Here is a 24,324-nt window from a genome sequence, read left to right on the forward strand (position 1 = left end):
CTGAGCTGTGCATTAAGGTGTGGTCATGTTTACCATTGCTGGAAATAACCTCCTGGCTGAAATTCAGTCTGAAATTAGTCAGAGAAGTTTTAAGGGTAAGATTTCTACACTTTCCGGTTAATCAGACAACTTTGCCAAAACTGCTTGATTTTGAAAGTGACTTCTGTGTGAGATTTAATTGACCAGTGGTGGAAAGAGTACTGAAACATCTTATTTAAGTAAAAGTACCATTACTTGCCTAAAAGTGTAGAGCAAGTAGAGTAAAAATATCTGGTGTAAATATTACTCAAAGTATGAGTAGACCTTTCAAAAGTACTCAAGAGTAGTGAGTAGTGAGTATTATGCAGTATAAAGCTGATGCATTTGCATGTAATTTGTAGATGTGTGTAAACGTAACATTCTGTAATGCAATTTAATTTAGCTATTGCCCAGCAGGCACACAACCTCAAAAGACATTAATATTAGGTTAGATTTAGGTTGTGTTGTCCGGTGACCAAAATTCAATGTCTAGTCAGTGTCTAAGGACAATGCTACTTTGATGTCCAATAACAAAGTCAAATTATGTTGATATTTGGTTGATTTTAGGTTGTGTTAGAAAGTGACTAAAATCCAGCATCTCAAACCAACTTCATATTGCTGTAAAATGCTGACATTTATTTGTCATGGATGTCAACCAAAATCCAACTTCTGATAGATGTCATAGGGGTAAAGTCCACACCGTGTCAAGCTGTAACATCATTAGATATTGATATTTGGTTGATTTAGGTTGGACAATGACGGTGGCCTGACATTGCCTTCTGACGTAAACACGATTTTCATCTCCAAACAAAATGCAATGTCCCCACATACTATGTCAATCTGACGTCATGTTGACGTCCTGTGCCTGCTGGATGTTTAAGGCCATTTTGCTTATACAGTAAACATATGTCATCTTCTCATCAGTGACATGCATCTAAACAGTTTCTGGGTCAATAAGTGTAAAGATTGTGGACATCATATTGGACACTTTTAATGCTTCCAAACAATTTGCTGCAATTAAAAATCGCCTGTGTCTTGAGGTAGTTTATTATAATGCCATTTACCTTCTCTGTGCAATTTGATTAGACAGGAATCAGAGAAAAAAATTAAGTGTTGACTGCAGGTTGAAGGAAAGAAGTGGAGTAAAAGTACCAATACTGCACTACAAGTACCAATTTTTAAAACTACTTAGTAAATTACAATTCCTGAGAAAAACCAATCAGTTACAGTAGTTTGAGTATTTGCAATTTGTTACTTTACACCACTGACATTGAATACATGCTAAATATAAGATACTGTATGTAATACCAGTTTCTTGTTTGTTGAGTTTGTATTACTATACAGACAATTACAGATTTAGAAGTCACAGTTTAGTGAAGTTAATGAGTTTTTCTACTCCTAGTACTGCATGTGTTTATTTATTTGCTTGTTTATTAATTGTGATCTAAATTGCTTTTATTTGTATCTTTTGATAAGTTTAATACTTATTTAAACACAATCCTTTTGAATCTTTAATTTTTTTAATTAATTTCTTTATGATTATGTTAATCTAACTTTATTTATCCATTTGCCTCATGTAACTGTATGCTGATTTATCTTTATAACTACAGTTGAAGTCATAAGTATTATCCTGTGATTTTTTTTTTTCCAAATATTTCTCAAATTGTTTAAAAAAGCAATGTATTTTTCACAATACTTCCCTTAATATTTTTTTCTTCTTCTGGAGAAAGTCTTATTTGTTTTATTGTGGCTAAAATGAAAACGTTTTTTTTTTTTTTTTTTTTTTTTTTTTTTTTTTTGCAGAACAAAGCATTGTTATTCAATGATATGCCTAATTACCCCAACTTGCCTAATTAACCTAGTTAATAATAATAATAATAATAACAATAATTTCTTACATTTATATAATGCTTTTTCTAGACATTCAAATTGAATTACTTGTTGGAAGGGGATTACCCCATCCACCACCACTACCACCAGTGTGGAGTATCCACCTGGATGACGCGATGGCAGCCATTTTGCGCCACACCGCACGCCACACACCAGCTGATGGGTGGAGAGTATGATGAAGCCAATTATGATATGGGGATGGTTAGGAGGCCATGATGGACAGAGGCCAGTGGGCAAATTTGGCCAGGATGCCGAGTTAAACCCCACTACTCTTTTCCGAAGGACATCCTGGGATTCTTAACGACCAAAGAGAGTCAGGACCTCGGTTTAACGTCTCATCCAAAAAACAGATCTTTCGTTAAGTTAATTATTTAATCTTTCGGAAAGTTAAGCCTTTAAAATACACTTTAAGCTAAATAGTATCTTGAAAAATATTGTGCACGGTCATCATGGCAAAGATAAAAGATAAAAAAATTTCCGTTAAACAGAAATTCAACAGCATGCTACACAATTTACAGTTAATCTGGACAGCTGTAATAAATGTACATGACATGCCATTACACCTGTCACCTGTCAGGCACCTTGTTTTCATCTGCTTACATGCAGCAGACCTTTCATACTTGAGATATAACATTTGTTATCGCACTGTTCTCATCATACATCAGCCAATGGTTTATTTATTGCTGTGTACGAAACAAAATAGCTGGGCAAATAGACTTTATTGAGATGCTATTTTCTTTTTGCTTGCGACATCAAAGTAGTCCGAGTGATGGTTGTTTTATTGTTGTTGTGTTGTTGTTTTTTTCCTTCCTCCATGGCACTCTTCAGTTCGGTGTTATTTATGCCTTTTTACCGTCCAAATAATTAATCAGCTCCAACACAACAGGAAAAGAAACAGCTTTTAATTACTTATGATGAAATAACAAATTATGTTGGCCTTGTTCCCAAAAATACTGGAGCCAGTGCATGGTAATTCATTACAGAGAGAGAGTCAGAGAGAGAGTGAGAGAGAGAGAGAAAGACTGGCGGCTGAGATATGAGCTCTGTTCGGATTAAATCGATACACATGCCTTGTTCATGTGTGTTTTGGTGTGTGTCTGTGCTATTGCGTGAGATCCTGTTAGATCCATTTTTACCTGCTCAAAAGGTTGAATGTCAGGCCGCGGTGGACACTGATGCAGTTCCATATCAACAAACACTAACGCGTTAGACACCAGCGATGAACACTTATAAATGAGCTACATTTGTCATCATTCATCCATAGTTTTAATTACTTTAACATTCACACTCAAACACAATGCACTTTTTGTGTGTGAAATTTGACAAATTTGAAGCGAAAAACCTAGTAGGATGTCTGCGAGGTTGCCAAGTCTGCCTACAATGAACAAATAATTAAAATAAAAACATGCATTCTGTTTTCCAAGAAACCTTCCTTGGCTTAAATGACATTAATTTCACCTTGTTTGATCTTTTGGTGTTCAAAAAAAAGTCAACATTGTGTAAAAGTGGTCCAAATCTGTGGGAAAACTGTAGACAACCCCATTGCCTTGCTTCTTGCTGCCTACAAAGCTGCCCTTAAAAGTAGCATCCTAGGTGTCATTGAAACCATGGCATGAGCTATGCCTGGATTAAATTGATAGACATGCCTTGTTCATATGTGTTTGTTTGTTGGTGTGTGTCTGTTCTATTGCATGAGATCCTGTTAGATTCATGTAACCTGCTCAAAAGGTGAAATGTCAGGCCGCCGTGGATACCATAACAAAAACACTGATCCATTGGACACCAGTGATGAATGTCCTCATTCATCCATTGTTTTAATTACTTTACAATCACACTCAAACACAATGCACTTTTTGTGTGTGAAATTTGACAAATTTAAAGCGAAAAACCTAGTAGGCTGTCTGCAAGGTTGCCAAGTCTGCCTAAAGTAAATAAATAATTAAAATAAAAACATCTATCCTGTATTCTGTAAACTGAATTCCAAGGAACCTTCCTTGGCTTAAATGACAACAATTTCACCTTGTTTGCAAAAAATCGCTCAGTTGAACGTTAAGGGATAAAAATACAATAAAAAAAAATCAACTTAAGGAATTTATGGCTGTCATTATGTATGTTATATACGTATTGCGAAGTTACCAAGTCGCAAGAGCATCCATATGAAATTGCAGTTTCAGTGCAGCTTCAAAAGTCTTTACATCCTGACTGGTGATCCCGGTGTAGAGGTATAGACTTATGACAGTCCTGTGTTTCATTTAATTTTTTATATAGCTGTTATGTTTGCATTGATTAGTCATTATTTAGTGTTAGTGTTCCTATAAGTTCAGGTTAGTTATAATGTGTTGTGCCCAACATCATTTCAACCTGTATGTCCTGGTGAGTGATGCTAGGGGGCAATTAGTAAGCAATACGTGAGCCGCAGGAGGTTTCACGCATTGATGAAGAAGTCACACTGCTAGTACTGAAACATAGATATATACATTAGATGTCGCCTGGCCTATTGTTGTCTATTGGACGGAATGCGTCAATAGCGCCGCCATCTTGCTACAGGGTAGCGCTCCTTTAAAATCAATGCGGGACCAAGGTACAGTGGAGGACTGTAGCCATCCAAAGCCAGAGATATACACATATACACATATATCTATAATCGTGAGTTTTCCTGGATGTTAGTATGTAATTTTTTTTTTCTAATTATGAAAATTATAATTTTACATCACTTTTCTACATTGATGGATCAGTGACCGCACGGGCAATACTGACAAAAAGCTTGTGTTTGTGTGTACAGAAATGTACTATTCACCCTCCCTGTTAAATTTAATCTAATCCGTGTCCTGAAACACACCTCCTCTCCTGCTTTCACTTCTCATACTGACGGAGGGAGAGATTCGTTTGTGAATGAATCCCCCGAACGACTCTTTCACTAACGTTAGCCGACAATAACACAAGTTTCTGGCAGCGCAGCATCTCGTTGTCATATTTCTTTTGTATTGTTTGCTGATTTCATTCAACAAAACTAGCATAAGCCGTTTAGTGCGAGTTGGAGCTGCTTTGCCGTATGGTGAATGCAGACTGTTATCATCAATAACGTTACCTGATTAGCACAAAAGTTCAGAACATACAAAAACAGAAAAAAACTTAATATTACCTATGAAATGTTCTGCCTTTGTGCTTTGTTTTCTTTGTTTGCTCGTTACTACACCCGTAGACAGGGCTAAAGTCCCGCATCTTCACATGATAACACTGTCTTGACTAGTGCGTGCGTGCGTGTGTGTGTGTGGTTATATTACAGATCGTGTGTTGTGACCAAAATAAACTATTATGCTTCCACCAGAAATCTCCACCTCTGGGTGTGCAACACCAGTCCAGTGTTATAGGTCCTCCAAACATAATGTTGAGATCAACTTGATAAAGGAACGTCTCTAATCACTTAACAGAAAGAAAACGGCACAGATGATGTGTAACATTACTGCAGAGCTGTTGTAAGGTGTTACAAAAGAAAAAATGCACTTAGGTAAGGGTGACAGATAAGAAGTTTGTTGCAACAATCATAATGAAATCCCTTACCTAGAGATTTCCCCCCTTGTCATCAAGTTAAATTACTTAAATTTCATGATCACAGGTGGCGATTGTAAATGACGTCTCTTGCAGAAGAAGCGCAGTTGCCTGAGCGTGTAAGTCCGAGATTGCAAGCCTGAAAGCGCAAGTGCAAATTTGCAGCCAGACTCTATTGACACAGCTGCCTTTAAAAGTAGCATCCTATGAGTCATTGAAACTTCATAAAATAATGATTTGGGACACTCTGCTTACTCAATAAGTTGATGTTGCTATTGCCAAGCTAACGACACCGTAGACTAATAAGCATGAAAAATATATAGAGCACAAAAATATTGAGTAAAAGTAATCAATTTTAATGCTTTTTTCGTATCGAATGAAATATATGCTTGTTTACTATTGACATGTTTCTTTCTTCGCCTGCTGTCTTCTGATTTCTGTCTTCTATTATGTAGAATGGTTCATTTACGGCAGAAAACAGCATTTTAATCTGTTGTTTTTGTCTGCTTTTATCATTAAGTTTAATGTGATGTCTTTGACAGTTTCAAGTGCTGTCAAGCAAGTGCATAGTAGTTTTTAGGGCTGTGCAATATTTATTTTTGTTACTAATGATGTGTGAGCTGAAATTATCAAATCATTCGATTAATTTTAAAAAAGACAAATAAAAATACAAATATCTTGAGATTTCAAAAGATTTTGTTGTGTGATGAACCTTATTAGAATGCAGTTAAAATGACTCTATAATTCAGGTTATGGGGTTAAAATATTAATTTTTTTTTTAGATTCTGAGTAGCAATATTAGGTATGGGCCAGTATAAGATTCTGACGGTATATAAACTTGTATAAAAATGTAACGGTTTCACGGTATTGTGATTACAGCACAATAAGTTATTTTAAATGTTTAGGTAGAAAACAACATTTTTCCACACATTGAACACAATTTATTTTATTTTAAGAAACATTTTAAATATTTTGGAACAGTAAAAATGTCAGGTTAAATCATTCAAATAAATCATTGACTTCTGCTGTCTTCATTAAAAATATATATAAATAAAAATACTTCTTGAAAAAGCATCTGGATATATTTTCTTTGCTTTGGATATAAAGTAAACTACTGCACTGTTCGGGTCTATAACATGCTTGAATGTTGGTGCATAAACGATTTTCTAATGTTTTTTGAATCAAGGGCTGACATTAGCTTTTGATGTGGGCGGTTCTTTTCTGCTGGAGATATTGTTGCCCTAAAAAAAAAATTGTTAAAAAAAAAATTACTTATACAGATGAATTACACCCCCCCCCCCTCTTTTTTTTCCCCCCCTATTTTAATATTTCCTAAATTATGTTTAACAGAGCAAAGAATTTTTTACAGTTTGCCTGATAATGTTTTTGTCTTCTGGAGAAAGTTTTATTTGTTATTTCGGCTAGAATTAAAGCAGTTAAATAAATAAAAATAAAAAAAACTACAAAAAAAAACATTTTAAGGTCAAAATTATTATCCCCTTTAAGCTATATTTTTTTTTCGATGGTCTACACAGAACAAATCGACATTATACAATAACTTGGCTACTAACCTTAACCTGCCTAGTTAGCTTGAATAAACTAGTTGAGCCTTTAAATGTCATTTTATGCTGAATACCAATGTCTTGAAAAATATCTAGTAAAATACTATTTACTGTCATCATGGCAAAGATAAAATAAATCAATTATTAGAAATGAGTCATTAAAAATATTATGTTTAGAAATGTGTTAAAAAAATCTTCTCTCCTATTTCTAATAATTGATATTGAATAAGAGTATTTTTTGCATAGATGGCATCATAAAGAAAGAACATTATGTAGAAATACTGAAGCAACATTCCAAGACATCAGCCAGGAAATTAAAACTTGGTCACAAATGGGTCTTCCAAACAGACCATAACCCTAAGCATACTGCCAAAGTAGTTAAAATGTGCTTTAAGGACAACTTAGTAAATATTTTGAAGTGGCCATCACAAAGCCCTGATTTCAATCCTATAGAAAATGTGTGTGCAGAGTTGAAAAAGCTTGTGCGAGCAAGACAAATCTGACTCAGTTACACCAATTCTGTCAGGAGGAATTGGCCAAAATTCTTTACACTATTGTGAGAAGCTTGTGGAAGGATACCCAAAACATTTGACCAAAGTTATACAGTTTAAAAGCAAAGATAAAAAAGCAAAGATTCTGGCATTTAGCAAATGTAAATAATTTAGGTAATCCTAACAGACCTAAAATAGTAAATGTTAAGTATGATTTACCATCCGACATTTAAAAAAATGGTTATCTTCCTTTTTTTTTTAGAGTGTATGTAAACTTCTGATTTCAACTGTATTAAACACACACACACACACACACATAGAGTATATCTTAGGAACGGTATTACAGAAATTACAGCAGCTTTAAAACCTTGACTTTTAAAACCACGGTAGGCCTTGAAAGTGGTGTATCTTACTAATATATCAGAAGACACCAATTTTTTATTCATTAAAATTGATCAGCATGGAGATGCCAATTGGTTTGTTGTTCTGATTTTTTTATCTTTTTATACAAACAATAATTTATTAAATGCAAAAAAGTCATTTACTTCATCTGAACAATTATTTTCTGAGTAAATAGTTTAAGCTGTTAAGTTGTTTAGACCATCTTATGTATTTTCATAAGGAAAACTTGCATTTACTGTATAAACCACTTCCAATAAACAGTCTGTACCACAACATAATATAATAAATTACACAATAATCCATCTTCTGAGTTATTGTAATTAGTTCAATTGGATCACTGGTGGAGGCTTTTACAACTATTATACAGCTTGATACACATGCTGTTTTTTGAGGTGGAATATTTGGATACAGATAGTCACTTGTTAAATTCTTTTAATTAATAATTCATTTACTAAGAAGTAACTTGTTGTTATTTTTAGTGAGGATGTTAGTGCCCTATTTATTTAACAATGACAGCTCTTTTGTTGTTGTAGTTGCTTTCTGTATATAATTCTGAGATTGTCTTTTCTGAAAGATATTGACATTGAGAGGACATATCGTAATAATACCTATATTTTTGAAGCCTTCACCTTAAAATGCATCCTCCACAGTCAGCTTACCAGGTTTTGCAATGGGGCATTTGTGCTTATACACATTGGGTTCGGTGGATGGACACAAATACGCTCAGGGTTTTGTTGACATGCAGAGACCTCTGTTTTTCATTGCCACCCTGTGAGCCTGTTTTCAGGCAAGCGAAGCGAAATTCCTCAGAAATGAATTCTCACCGAGTCGGTAGTGAACTGGATTTCCCAGAAGGCTTCCTGCGTCTCCGGGTTTCAGTTCTACTCTTGACCACAGAGGGGAACACTCGGAATGAAATTAGACACTTCCCCGCTGAGAACTAAAGCGTGTCTCTGATAGACGGACACTGAGAGAGAATAGGAAAAGGAAGGTTAGATGCCATTTTTAGCAAATAGTTTATTAAAAAAAAAATGAAATAAAAATATTCTGTCATCATTTATTTGTACATCATTCCAAACCTGAATGACTTCTTCCACTATTTGTATTAAATTATAATAAATGGTGATTATGGCTTTTAAAGGAATAGATCAACCTAAACAAGAAAAGAAAAATTACTGTCTACCTAAAGTGTTTTAAACCCCTTATAAGTGTTTTTCTTTTATTGAATGCAAAAGAAGATATTTGGAAGAAAGTTGAAAACCTGTAACCATTGACTTCCATTTATGACAAAACAATATTATAGACATCAATGGTTACATGTTTCCAACATTTTTCAAAAAACAAATTCTGTGTGTTTAGAGGGAAAAAAAAACTTATGAAGGTTTGAAATGAGTAAAGGGTGAACAAATGATGACATCATTTTTATTTTTTGGCTGAACAATCCCTTTAAGCTTCAAAATAGGTTACAAAAGCATAATAAAAGTGGTAAAAAAAATACATGTTATCTCTACTGAAATCATACAAGAGCTGATAAACTGACACAAAATATTATTTACAAAAAAAACTTTTTTTCTCCATGTTTATGACCAAAGCTTTTATATTAATGAGTGTAAAGTGTTTGTCACCCATTGCAAATAAAAGCTTTTATTACTTATGAGATTTTGCCTTATTTTTAGTCCACATACTTGACAAAAGTCTTGTCACCTATCCACCTATCCTATTTTTTTACTTGTCTATACACCTGATAAAACACCTGTCTTGTCATCGATCCCAGTTGTAAGACCAACAAATAATAACTTGACTTCTAGTTGATCATTTGGTATTGGAAGTGACTTCTATGAAAGGCAAATGCCTCTAGATTATTCTATTACCAAAGTAAAATATGATTGTGATTGCCTGTTGATGTTGCAATCCACTCTGCAGATCTCTTGCATGTTCTCATATTGTATGTATAATACAAACCATGATTTTTCCTTCACCAAATATGACTGATTTCTATTAGAATCTTGGGTCCATGCGGATTAAAAAAGGTCCTCAGCAGTATTTGTGATGATTGGGATGCTGTTTAACAGATGAATCATCAGAAAAATCTACCTTCTGCCTCTTTTCCAAATGATCAACTAGAAGTCAAGTTATTATTTGTTGCTCTTACAACTGGGATCGATGACAAGACAGGTGTTTTATCAGGTGTATAGACAAGTAAAAAAAGGTTTTCAGAAATAATTAGTCAAAATCAAGTGATTTATCTTATTTTATAAAAACAATCACCTAATTTTAAGCAAATAATACAAACAAACAAACAAACACACACACACACACACACACACACACACACACACACACACACACACACACACACACACACACACACACACACACACACATATATATATATATATATATATATATATATATATATATTTATATATATATATATATATATATATATATATTTTTTTTTTTTTTTTTTCTAGAAGTTAGAAAAAACTACAGTAAATTTTTTTGGGGGGGCTTTAAAAAATAAATTATTATTTTACAAACCATTTGTCAAGTTTAACTCAAATAGTTTAAAAAAAGTTAAAAACAGATGTACTTTTTTTTCGTCCTTATGGTTTCAACTATTTTGTTTTATATTTAACATTTTTATAAAATAAAGTTTTACTTTTAAACTCTTTCACAATTCTTACTTTTATTCCAGCTTGAATGCAGGAGAGCAACCAGAATATTTCATCCTTTATCCTTTAAAAAAACATATAAAGGGTTGAGTAAATGATGACAGAATTTCACGTTGCGATGACCCGTATCTTTAAGAAAAAAAAGATTAAATCGTAATGAAAAAAGAGTCAAACAGAGGTAAGAAGAATAAAACAGGGATGTAAGTGAGTTGATAAAGAAAGAATGATCTGCAGAAAGCAAAGACATTTAGCTTCAGCGTGGCGGAGTGCTGCTTTTCAATAAACACATTAGCTCTATATTTCAGATTAATGCTTACAATTAAATGACACATAGGAACAACACTTTTATCAAGCCCCGTGGAAATGGACAGGGCACTATGCATATTTAATCTGAATAGCCTGCAATAGAAGCCATTACGGCCGTGTAATTACGGTAATGCTCTAACTGGCTCTTTTGTCCCGAGTGCTGCATTCACTCTCTAGAGGCCCCGTGTTTGTTGGGTTGTGTGTTTTTCTGTGTCCAAAGAAAAGTTGCAGCATTATCATCTTTCTGTTTCTTCTTCTTCTTCCTCCTCCCTCTCAGTCCTCAGGGTGAAGTGATTTCTTACTCAACAGAATGTTTCGCTAAATAAGAGTCACGTACACACAGCCAAACCTGCCTATAGTTCAGTCCGTTTTAAATTAACAGTGACATCAGGCCTGTTTTCTCGCCAGGTCAGACCAGCAGAATGATTATCGTTCTTATCTAACTATCAGACAGAGTCGTTTCTAGTTGCAAGGAGTTAACAGGGGTGTGTGGTTAATGCATTGCTTCTTGCTTCTGTTGCAGTTTCCGTTTTTACACTTTTAATGTTCACTGTTTTAGAAAAAAACTGTATGCAGACAGATTGACTTAAACATTTTAGGCAAACATATTTAGCTGATTTGACTTAATTCCACTTTAAATAGATAACTTGTACTTTTGCACTGGATATGTTATATAGTTTGACAATATTATTTGAAATCTTAAAGATTTAAATGTAAAAAATAAACCAAGCTAATCTCCAATGTGATCTAAATGAACCAAGTTAAACAGAAGTCTCAGTTAGAAAAATCTTTGAGAATTATTTTCAGCCATGAAAAATACTTGTGGGTTTGCCTTAATAAATTCTGCAATTGCTTTTTTCTTTTTTGTATGACTGTATTGATCATCATTTTTGTTGCCTTTGTCTTACAGTAAGTGATAACAATGTGTCTTGTTATTCTCGAAGTGATATTGTTTGAAAAAGTTTTTACCATTGTTGTGTTTTGTATGTTGATGTTTGTGCTTAAATGGCACCTACTGTATTTTACCCCCATTTCAAGATTTGAGATGAGACTTTTGTGTCTCCAGAATGTGTCTCAGCTCAAAATACCCATCAGATTTACTACTATATTGTTCAGAACATAGGATTTTCAACTCTGAGCACACTGTAGCTGTTTGTTTCTATTGCTCAGAATTGCAAGGATTCGGATCTTATTTTAACATCAGAAAATTTTAAATAAGAGACGTATTGTGTTTCTATCACTCCAGTATGACTGTGAACAGACTATACATACACACAGTTCTGTCCAAACAGCTTCCAAAATTAGATTTTTATAATCATGTATATTTAACATGTACCTTTATTTAAGATTAACCTTTAACGTGTATATATGCTCAATTGCAGGATACTTTTATGCTTTATACTTTAACTAGTCCCATTTACAGTTTAACACTTCTAACAATATTATTATTACTAATAATCAGGGCTTGACATTAACTTTTTTGAACACTAGCCACTGTGGCTAGTAGATTTCCAACATTTCTAGGCACTTGCTGTTTTCACTAGCCACAATTTTGTTTATTCATTCAAGTCTTTTTCGGCTTATTCCCTTTATTAATTTGGTGTCACCACAGCGGAATGAACCACCAAGTTTTGTTGTTGGGAACAAATATTTTATTTGCAGACTTTGGCATGCTAAAATTACTTGATTTAGATTTTGTGTTATGTCCACAAACCTCCTCATTCATTTAGCTTTTTGTGTGTTTTAGTATGAGTTTGCTCAATGTGCATGAGCAAAAGGGTTGTCACATTGCAATTAGTTTTGATTTCACATGACTTTTCAGGGTTCAAAATTAAGGATTTACCTCTGACCACACCAAAAATAAATAAATAATTATTTCTTAGCAACAAATTTTAAATAATGTTTAAAAACAAGCAAAATATAGCTGTATACATGCACTTTTTTAATTAACAAAAAATAAATAAATAAATAAATTCTTAAAAAAAAAAAAGACATTAAAAAAAAACTATTGTCTTGTATCTAAAATATGCACAGTAATCTGTCAAGGCTAAAGGTCCCAGATCACCAGGTAACTACACATAAATGGGAAGTTAATTTCATATTAAAGCAATGTTATTGTAAAAAAAAAAAAAGGTAATTAAACAGTTTACAAAAATAACTGCAAGTAAAATAAAACCAGTAAAAACATACCATATGTTATAGCGAAAGAATGATCACGCGCACACAGTTTATGTTAGGCCTATTAATATATCTGTTCAAAAAATAATTTGACCGCTGCTGTTTAAAAAAGGATATGTTTTTAAGAAAATCTTGAGCTCCTGAACGCCGCAGGACTTTGTGTGCACGATCATTGCTTTTTGTCCAGTCTATTTCAAAGAGAACCGATTTCACCAGTTGCATTTCCTTTAAGCATGGTTGCTTCACACTAGTAAACAGGAGCACACATGATTTTTAAGTCATCCCATCTCCTGTGCTCGTGAGTGATGATCCTCTCATTCCATATCCACCTGCTTTCTTTTGCTTGCTCGAACACAATTTGTTTTTTCAGTCATGCTGCTTCTCGGTTCTAAGATCACATTTGCACGAATATCGGGCCATTCTTATTGTCAAATCCTGCTTTTAAGAAAACTACAATTTAAAAAATTATTTTCAACCGGCCAAAGTGGCTAGTGGTGGTGTCTGTCTTACCCGCCACAGCTGAAATCTACCCCCATTTGGTGGGTTGGTAATAATATTATAATATTAATATCTTTATATTATCACATCTGAACTGTTGGCTATTCATTCATTCATTCGAGTGCACAACCAAAATAAACTCAAACCACCATAAAAACAATTTAAGCAAAAATAAATAAATAAATTGGAAAAACACCATTTAGTTATAATTTATTTTAATTTATGATGATCTTTGAAAAAAACTGGCTCTTTTGACAGACATTTGAAAAGAAATAAGTGAAGCTAAAAGGAAAAACGATGGCCAGGGTAGCTATAGACATTTTTTAAGCCCCTGTTGCTTTTCTTTCTTTTTTTTGACTTTACAAAATGGTACTCAAATCAGCATCTTAAATTATCAAATAAATAATGCACAAATACAAACAACATTTTTTGTTAAGTAACTTAAATTTGAAAGTTAACTAAGTCATCTAAAAATAGTTAATATATTGTTTTTGTTTATTCATTTATTTGCTTGTGGAAGCACACTAGTTGGTGTTGTTTGTGTGTCTGTGTGTGATCCAAATATTGCAGCAGATGCACTCCAGCAGCAGCATAGCTTGAAGCACAGTCACAGTACATGAAGGATTTGAAGGTTCTGGTGGAGTTCTGAGCTTATCTGAACCCTGCAGGTCTCCTGAATGTTCCTCAATCCTCTCATACATTACCATAACAAGGGCATATGAAGCAAAATAAGGTCCAAAAACATAAACGTGCTTACAAAAACAAGGAGTTTCAGAGCAATCTGTAATGTAAATTGGGAGCTCACCCTCTTTGTTATGGTAGACGGGCTTCCTTTTGACTCAAAGGAAATTTAAATACCACTTTTTTTTTCTTTTTTTTTTTAAGAATTAAATGTTGCTTGTTTTTGTGTAATTCTGTGGCTTATGTTCTCTGTCTCTCTCCTGCAGGAATCAGACACTTCTGTGGTTGCAGTAAGACCCCAACAAGCTCAGCCACAGCTGTACATGGAGACCCCCAGCTGGGCAGGTGAGTGCATTTGTGGAGGTCAAGAACTAGATGAGAATCTAAACTTTGTTTGTTTGTGTGTGTACAAGCTGTCATTTTCTTTTTATTTTATTGAAACCAAAATTCATGACATAATTTAGTAATTTCACTGCAAGCTCATAGGGCAAAAAGTTGTGGTTCGACAGCTGAATGGTGCTGTTAGGAAGGCTTGGATTGATATTGGGTCTGACTGTTAAATTCATGGGGTGGATTTCATATTTTTTGCGCAATTTACATTTGCAGGCTTTTCGTCTCACTCCTAATATATCATTCTTATCCGCTGTATGTCTCAATGTCATTGTTGTTTCCCATCTGTCTGGGGTGTTTCCTCTTTGGATTAGTTACATTACTAGAAACCAGAATCCAACAGAGATAAGTCTTAGTCATTATGTGCATGAAAGTTTCATATGTGTCCAGATTTACCAAATCTCTCTTTTTCTATCGTATATATAAATACAGACTCACATACAGTTGAAGTCAGAACTATTAGCCCCCTATTTGAATTTTTTTCTTTTCAAAATATTTTATAAATTATGCTTAAAAGCAGGGACATTTCCACAGTATGTCTGATAATAGTTTTTCTTCTGGAGAAAGTCTTATTTGTTTTATTTCGGCTATGATATAAGCTGTTTTAATTTTTTTATGAGCCATTTTAATGTCAAAATTATTAACCCCTTTGAGCAATTTTCTAGTTAACCTAATTAACCTAGTTAAGCCTTTTAATGTCACTTTAAGCAGTATAGAAGTGTTTTAAAAAATATATCTAATAAGATATTATGTACTGTCATCATGGCAAACATAAAATAAATCAGTTATTAGAAATGAGTTATTAAAACTATTATGTTTAGACATGTGTTGAAAAAAAATTCTCTCTGTTAAACAGAAATTGGGGGAAAAAGGGGGGCTAATAATTCTGATTCAACTGTACATACATACATTGTGCGGGTAAAATAAAAAAAAAGTATTGAACACCTCATGGTTGTTGTGGTAAATATCTTTTAAAGTAGCTGTTCATATGAAATGAATCCAGATTTTGGTAAAAACCCAAGCAATGCAATCATACAAATAAAACAAACAAAAGAATTTCAGTAAAAATATTGCTATGTGTAATAAAAATGCAATGATACAAGGAGAAAGTACTGAAGTACTGAATTGTATATGTAGTACTTTGTATAAAAGCCTTTTGTGTGTGTGTGTGTGTGTGTGTGTGTGTGTGTGTGTGTGTGTGTGTGTGTGTGTGTGTGTGTGTGTGTGTGTGTGTGTGTGTGTGTGTGTGTGTGTGTGTGAGATGCGATTCCTTCAGACTTCAGCAGTTCTAAAAGTCTTGTCGGTTCTGTGACTATAGTCTTTTCTGAAACTAGTTTCAGAAAAGAGTTCCTCTTTTAGTTCCACTATACATACAAAGTGTCTAAATGCAATTTTTCTGATATACAAAATGATTAATAGACAATCATTTCTGATCAGAAACTTCTTCATTGATGAATATGTCTTGCTAGATTCACCTAACATACATAAACTCAAGAACTAAACTAGAGAAAAAACTTTAAACGTGCCCTTCTTGATCCTCTTTTTCTCCTAGCATTGCAAAGCTGCCTCATAAGACCAAAATGAAAGGCGCTTTTAGACATGCCTGGTGTGTGTCTACAGCATGTGTGTGCTTTAAAGAAAAGGTCCCCACCTGCGAAAATAAAACAATACTGCTTGCTAAAAAAATAAGTAAATACATGCAGCTGAAAGTATAACCAGTGTGCGAATTATACATTGACGACTGGTCAACTGTTAGATTGTGTAATACATGCTTCAGTCATTTATGTATTTATTTTTACTTGCATCTAGTTTATTAATAACATTGATTTAAGTTTTCAGAGTGTTTAGGCATATTTAGTGTATTCTGACCTACAGCATTCTCTGATTAGCTTTTTCAGATGTTACTGTAGGTTAAACTACAAACAGTATGTCTTAATATGATTTTATTGTCAGGCTTAATATAGATACAAACACATATTTTACGAGAAAACATCAAGATGTAAACAAGATGTCTATTGATGCTTTAGATCTGCCGCTTTCAGACTTTTCTAGAATAGACTGATTGGTTTAAACCATTATGGGGTGGTCAAATATATATTTATGTCATCTATTATTTAAATGATTAATCATATTATTTAAAATACAGATCAGAGTGAAATATATCTCAGTAATAAAGAACTGACCCCCCCATGACGTTTTGACCTCCTTCAGGGGGGATCAAGCATTAATTAGGGAGGTCAATCCCCCCCAAACCCCCTGTAATTTGCACCCTGAGTATACTGTAACTGTTAGGACTGCTGAATAATTGTATTGCCAATAAACTTTTTAAACATTCCCATATCCTGTTGTTGATATCAAACTAAAATTCAGCAAATTAGACAGATGCCAGAGTGGACAGGTTCCTGTTTTCCTTAAAGTGCACAGTTCAAAATAGGAATCAGTTCCGTCTTTTAAACTGAAGTTGTGCTGCTACTTGATGTGCAATTTAAAATGTGAGTCCTGAAGCAAACTAGTTGCGAGCTGCCGCTGTAGAGCTGTAAATGAGCGTTTGTGTCTTTAAAAGTGGAGTGGAGAGGAGAAGGCCGGAGCGAGGGAGTGAGAGAGGAGTGGTTTAAGTAGTGCTGACGACAGGCCTTTGATTCTGAGCATGCCCATTAGAGGGAGCCATAAATCCTGGGCTCTCTGGACTGCCTGTGTCAGCAGTCCATGGAATGAATTGATATTAAACGCGACAAAAAGCCTCTTTAATTCTGCCTCCACCAGCCTCTCTCTCTCTCACTTCTTCTCTTCCTTGCTCTCTCTCGCTCTCTCTTCCCTACATTCCTTCTTTCTGCCTCCCCCTGTTCTGGACGGTAATTGAAAAGAGGGAGGAGGAAAAAAAAGAAGCCCAGTGAAGCCAAGCCTGTCATCATAAAAACATCTGCAATTACATCCGCTCTATTCATTATTTATGAAAGTCATTAATTAAATATTACTCACAAATAGCAATAGCGTTTTCCCCCTTTTTTTGCCCCCATGTTGTCTTCAAAATGGCCACATTTTCTGCCAAGCATCACAATGGTGTGCGCAGTAAACATTTATGTTTGGACATTAGGAGCGATTACGATGATTATGTTTGCACATTCGCGCCTTTTCGCTTCCTGATGTGGAATTCAACTTCCGACACACACCTCTGAAATAATGGAGATAAGTTGATTCACTTTCGGGCAAATGGGATATTCTAAAATGGCCCCCTTCCTCATTTTTATGGCCCTGTCTAAAAATGTCCCGTAATGAGAAGAGGAAGCGATGTCATGGGATGACATCACCCCCGCACACAATGTGCTAAAACGGTAAGCAGTGGGATTTCAGGTGCCAAATTGATAAGTTAGACCTGTTATTCCCAAAATTGTAAAGATGAGGAACGATACATCAAAGGAGGCGCTCCGTGGCGTGACGCTCTTTTAAAACGAGCCGGATGACATTCTAAGTGGGGAGCCGGGCCGCTTTGAGAGCAGCGACCAGCGCCAGGTACAGCTGTTGTAACTCTTTCACTTAGCGGGGCCCCTACATGGAGGCTCTCAGCCGGTACGAAGGGCCGCGCTCACGACACGTCTGTGATGGATTGAGTCGGGGAAAGCCATCATCTGGCCGTGCACGCGCGTGCTGAGCGAGGTGGGCCCCGTGTGATTAATGGTATTTGCCTGGAGTCATCGAAAGCTGGATTTAAGTATTTGGGATTTAAAGTAACATTCGTCTCTATTGTTCACAGCGAGAGAGGCATTAGTCAAATTCAGCCACGTCTCGGCAGACGACGACGCTCCAACCCCTGGAGCACGCTGTGTAACAGTGCGCTTGTCTCACTCACACTTCCACAAATTATTCATGCAATTTTCGCCCGTTTTGTCTGATTATCTACAAATCTCTCTCACGACTGAGTTTATCATCCTGCCAAAATCAGTTATTTCTCAGTAGTATTTCCGCTGAGTAAATGTTTGATGAATTGCTGTCATTACGGCTGTTTTTAAAGTGCAAATATATTCTGCCAAATATAGGACTTTGTTTGTCACAGTAATTTCACAGAAAAGCGAAAGGCTTTTTTTTTTTTTATGTGTTAAACAAGGGTTCAAAAAAATGACAATATCTGCTGTATCGCATACATCAACTGTATTAATTTCTGTATTTTTTCTGTTTTATTGAAGTTTTTTTTTTTTGCTTTTATTTTTAGGTGTTCTCATTTCAGCAAAAGTTTTTGGTAATTAGTTGTGTTGATTTAGTAATTGTTTTTATGTAGTATATATTTTTAATATGTCTATCAATTTGCTGAATTTTTTTATGTTTTTTTTTCCTAAAACTTTCAATGTTTTTAGCTTTAAATTCAATATTTTGTTAATTTTTTGGTTTTCTTTTATTCAATATATAATATAAATACAGAAAACTTTATTATTATTTTTATTATTATTAGTAGTAGTAATAGTAGTTTTCATTCATTTTTTTATTTTTCTTCGGCTTAGTCCCTTTATTTATCAGGGGTTGCCCCACAGAATGAACCACCTAATTATTCAGCATATGTTTACACAGCATGTAACCCAGTACAGGGAAGCATCCGTACACTCTCACACACATACACTATGGCCAATTTATTTATTCATTCATTTTCTTTTCAGCTTAGTCCCTTTTTTCATCAGGGGTCACCACAGCGGAATGAACCGCCAACTTATTCAGAATATGTTTTACATAGCGTGTAACCCAGTACTGGGAAACATGCATACATTCTCACACACATACACTACAGCCAATTTATTTATTTTCTTTTCGGCTTAGTCCCTATATTCATCAGGGGCTGCCACAGTTGAATGAACCGCCAACTTATCCAGAATATGTTTTACATAGCATGTAACCCAGTACTGGGAAACATCCATAAACTCTCACACACATACACTACAGCTAGTTTATTCATTTTCTTTTTGGCCTTGTCCATTTATTAATCAGGGGTTGCCACAGCAGAATGAACCGCCAACTTATCCAGCATATGTTTTACACAGCGTGTAATCCAGTACTGGGAAACATCCATACACTCTCACACACATACACTACAGCCAATTTATTCATGTTCTAATTGTCTTAGTTCCTTTATTCATCAGGGTTCACCACAGTGGAATGAACCACCAACTTATCCAGCATATATTTTACACAGCATGTAACCCAGTACTGGGAAACATCCATACACTCTCACACATATACACTACAGCCAATTTATTCATTCCTTCATTTTCTTTTCGACTTAATCCCTTCCCTGCAGGCACAGGACATCAACATGACATCATAAGGACGTTGTACCCCAACATCATTGGGACGTTGGATTCTATTTTGGAAATGAAATTCGGGTTGACGTCAGAACCCAACGTCAGGCCAACTTCAATGTCCAATGTCCAACATAAAGTCAACCTAAAATCAACCAAATATCAATGTCTAATCATGTTACATATTGGCGTTGTGGGGACATTACCACTATGACATCTACTGTATCAGACATTGGATTTTGGTCACTTTTCAACACAACCTAAAATCAACAAAATCACAATGTCATTTGACACGTTATTGGACAAAAAAAAAATAAACATTGTCCTTAGACGCTGGCTACACATTGAAATTTGGTCACCCGACGTCATGACCTGAATCTAACCTAATATTAAAACGTCTTGTGATGTTGTGTGCCAGGAGCACCCGGAGGAAGCCCACATCAGTACGAGGAGAACATGCAAACTCCACACAGAAATGCCAATTGGCCCAACCGGGATTTGAACCAGCGACCTTCTTGCTGTAAGGCAACAGTACTAACCACTGAGACACCGTGTCCCCCTATTATCATTATTATTATTCATTTATTCATTTTCTTGTCATTATTAATCCGGGGTCACCACAGCGGAATGAACCGCAAACTTATCCAGCAAGGATGCCCTTCCAGCTGCAACCCATCTCTGGGAAACATCCACACACACACACACACATACACACACACTCATACACTACGGACAATTTAGGCTACCCAAATCACCTGTACCGCATGTCTTTGGACAGTGGGGGAAACCAGAGCCCCGGAGGAAACCCACACGAACGCAGGGAGAACATGCAAACTCCTCACAGAAATGTCAACTGAGCCGAGGTTTGAACCAGCGACCCAGCGACCTTCTTGCTGTGAGGCGACAGCACTACCTTCTGCGCCACTGCTTCGCCCCATTAATATTGTTATTATTATTATTATTATTATTATTATTATTATTATTATTATTATTATTATTATTATTATTATTATTATTATTATTATTAATCACCATTATAAGTTGTAGAGCAATTTTTTTCTGCATATTTCACTTTTTTTTTTTTTTTTTGCCACTTCAAGGTGAAGGGCCATTGATGCCATTAACAGAATGGACAGAAAGAGAGAATAATCCCTTGTGACAACTGAGTAATGAGATGAAATGATAGACCTGGCTCAGGTCTGGCACTGGTATTTTGTAACTGTAAACGTCCTGAACTCAGCATTAAACTGACCATCTGATCCAAGACTAACAAAGATCCTCAAGGTCAAAGACTCACTCCTCCCTGTAAAATAGTGTTCTTTAAAGCGCTTAGCAAAGCATAATTTGTGCACTGCGTTTCCTTCGGCTCAAATAAATCACTTGCCGTAGATGGTCAAATACAAACGTCCAAGTTGGGCTGACACAAACGGACGTAACTTTTTTTTTTTTTCAAACGCTGTGCCAGAAATCAGCGCTTTCTGGTCAGATGCTTTCAGAAAGCGAAGGGGTGAAAGAGCAAAGATTGCACCTGACTGCCTCGCCGCTCTGTTTCTGTACGTCTGCAGCTTCTACGGATCTGTCAATGGAAATCCAATTGCCGGGAAAGCGTTCAATCCTAACTCGGTTACCTTGGTGGATAGTGGCATCCACTGTATCCACTGCTGCCTGTTTGAGCTGTTTGTTTTAGGCCTAAATAACAGCAGATGGGGTGTGTGAGAGTGTGTGTGTGTGTGTGTGTGTGTGTGTGTGTGTGTGTGTGTGTGTGTGTGTGTGTGTGTGTGTGTGTGTGTGAGAGAGAGAGAGTGCGCCGTGAGGAAAATATACATTTGGAATTACTCACAGTCAAAGCAAAGCCTTACTGGAGACTTCAAAGAACAGAATATTATAATTCATGCTGTAAAATATTGAGAAACGGGATAAAAATGCAAAACAGTGCTTACTCAGTATCTGGAACTTATATAGTCTTGCGGTGTTACTGTGCAACAGGTTTTAAAGGGAAAGTTTATATAAAAGAAAGTCCTGGGATTTTTGTGGTTTACTCTCCTTATGGTTTATTGTTTGTTAATAGGTGTATATTATAGTAAGTGCAGATATATTGGGTTTATTAGGGCTTATTTAATTTATTTTTATGTTTAATATTTGATGTGGATATATTAGGTTAATTAGGCCTTATTTAATTCATTTTATTTCTATTTTTTAAACTAGGGTTAATGTTTGTCTGACATACTATAGAATACAGAAGATCTTGACTCTATGCCATTGTCATTTGTTAAATATAATAATAATTAATGCATTAATAAATATTTGTTATTAAATTTCTAGGAAGTCTGAAGGTTATCCTGTTGGATTAACCATTGCAGGACAACATAATTAGTAATTAGTAACTGTAAAAAAAAAAAAATAGATAAGTGAACTTCATTTATAAACTAATTTCAAGAGGATCACGTGCTTTTGATTGATCACAGCTGGTCCTGCATCATCTTACAATTGATTCACCAATCAGATGATTCCAAACTCACCATAAATAACCAGAGTTTTCTTATCTTAGTATCTTTGTCTTAAAGAATCCCTACTCCCCCTCCTTTCCAGATGGGCGACACGGCGGCTCAGTGATTAGCACTGTTGGTTAAAGTTCCTACTGAACCAGTTGACATTTCTGTGTGGAGTTTGCTCGTTCCCCCTGTGCTCGTGTAAGTTTTCCTGGGGTGTTTCCTCCCACAGTCCAAAAACACACAGCCTAAGTAAATTGAACATACCAAATTGATGCCATAGACAAGCTCTTAGAAAGCGTACGTACATCTCCCTTTAGCATCCTTTATCTGTCATTAGCCAAAAGTAAGTCAGGGGAGTTCATCAAAAACTCCCCTCTAGCCCTGCAAACAGGAGGAAGTACAGGGCTCGAGGATCTTATATGCTCAGGGCTGTCTCCCGGGATAGCATGCCAAACAAGCTTTATTATCAATTATCAGCTAAGTGTGAACTCTTGAAATAAATAAATAGATAGTTTGTACAATATTTATTTGACAATTTCTACCTAATATATAATTTTTGAGCTTGGCACAACTCAAAAAAATGCATAAAAATGCCCATCAAGCCCATATTAATCAATTTAAAGCAAATCTTCATTCATCTTAAGTCATTCCGAAGTATCTTACTAGAACAAGTGTCATTTGTGTAACAGGGGTGTATATAAATTAAGAGAAAATCTAAAATATGAACCAAACACGTTTTTAACACAACATTTTTACATTTATTTTAGGAAAGAAAAAGAAACACTCAGGTTTGGAAGGGAAACAGATGATTATAGGCATGTTAAGGCCCAATCCCAATTCTACCCGCTTAGGCCTTTCCCATACCTAAGGCCTACCCTATTCCCAATTCTCTTTAGCTTGAAGGCGTTGGGCTAAGGGGAAGGGGTAGATAGCCCTTCGATCAAAGATATTTCAGGACCACACTCGAAACCTAGGGGCAGGATAGCTGCACCCAGAAGTAAGGAGATCCACAAATTAGTGTTTTTTGTCATTATTACAAAGTTTTACAACAAGCAAGCCTATGTTTTAATAAATTCATAATTCATGTTTTACAGTCATGCTTTAATAATGCTGTAATCCATAATGATAACTTCTATATAGCAGTCCCTCAACATCCTGACACTCGATGGGGTAGGGGCACAAAAAAAAAAAGAATTGGGATTGGGCCCAAGACTTCAAATGTCATGATTTATTTTCTATCAAGTGATCAAATTTAGCGCCAACCTGATTTTAGCAAGTGAAACATGTTGCTGGATTAACATCTATATCAGGGGTTCTCAACTGGTTTGTTGATGGGACCCACATTTTTACATGGTCATCAAGCTGCGACCCAAATTTTTAGGAACTATAATACAATTTTAGGAATTATAATTAGTTGGTATTTATTTGTAAACATACACAAGTAGTGACAGATAAATCATAAGACATTCACAGAGACTTACAAATAAACAATATTTTATTGCTGTCATTTAACAAAAACTGATCAAATTAGAATAGAATTTATAGAAATATTACAAAGTAAAAACGACAAATACTGTACACAGTGGCTAGGGTAAAGAAATGTTCAGTTACCATGAACTAAACTGAACTGCTAGTAAAACATGTCTGGTTTCTAAATGTCGTTTTAATTTAGAAGGTTTCATGCTCTCTTATGAGAGCACCTCACTACATATGACACTGAGGCTTAAGTCTTTTTTTGTCGTCAATGTATGTAAATCCATACTTTAAATATTCGGGATCGTACTTGCGCTTCGACATATTTGTTGCTATAATGAAATTAAATTTCACAAGTCAAACGGTAGGGTTGTCGCGCACATTTTGCTTATACCGGACTTTTATTTTTAAACAAGTAAAAAAATTAAACTTTTGTT

The 24,324-nt window shown here is 35.2% G+C and overlaps 1 protein-coding gene across 28 annotated transcripts in view; it reads left to right on the forward strand.

Moving 5' to 3' along the window:
• Positions 1–24,324, forward strand: part of rbfox3a (RNA binding fox-1 homolog 3a) — an 829,029-nt gene that overhangs the window by 437,124 nt on the left and 367,581 nt on the right. For all 28 annotated transcript variants that reach the window (XM_073918641.1, XM_068224793.2, XM_073918645.1 and 25 more), the window contains one exon: positions 14,517–14,595. In XM_073918641.1, coding sequence (XP_073774742.1) covers positions 14,574–14,595 — 22 coding nt within the window. In that variant the 5' untranslated portion in view covers positions 14,517–14,573. The remainder of the gene's footprint in view (positions 1–14,516; positions 14,596–24,324) is intronic.

This window comes from Danio rerio, chromosome 12 (genome assembly GCF_049306965.1).
Source record: "Danio rerio strain Tuebingen ecotype United States chromosome 12, GRCz12tu, whole genome shotgun sequence".
Taxonomy (NCBI): domain Eukaryota; kingdom Metazoa; phylum Chordata; class Actinopteri; order Cypriniformes; family Danionidae; genus Danio; species Danio rerio.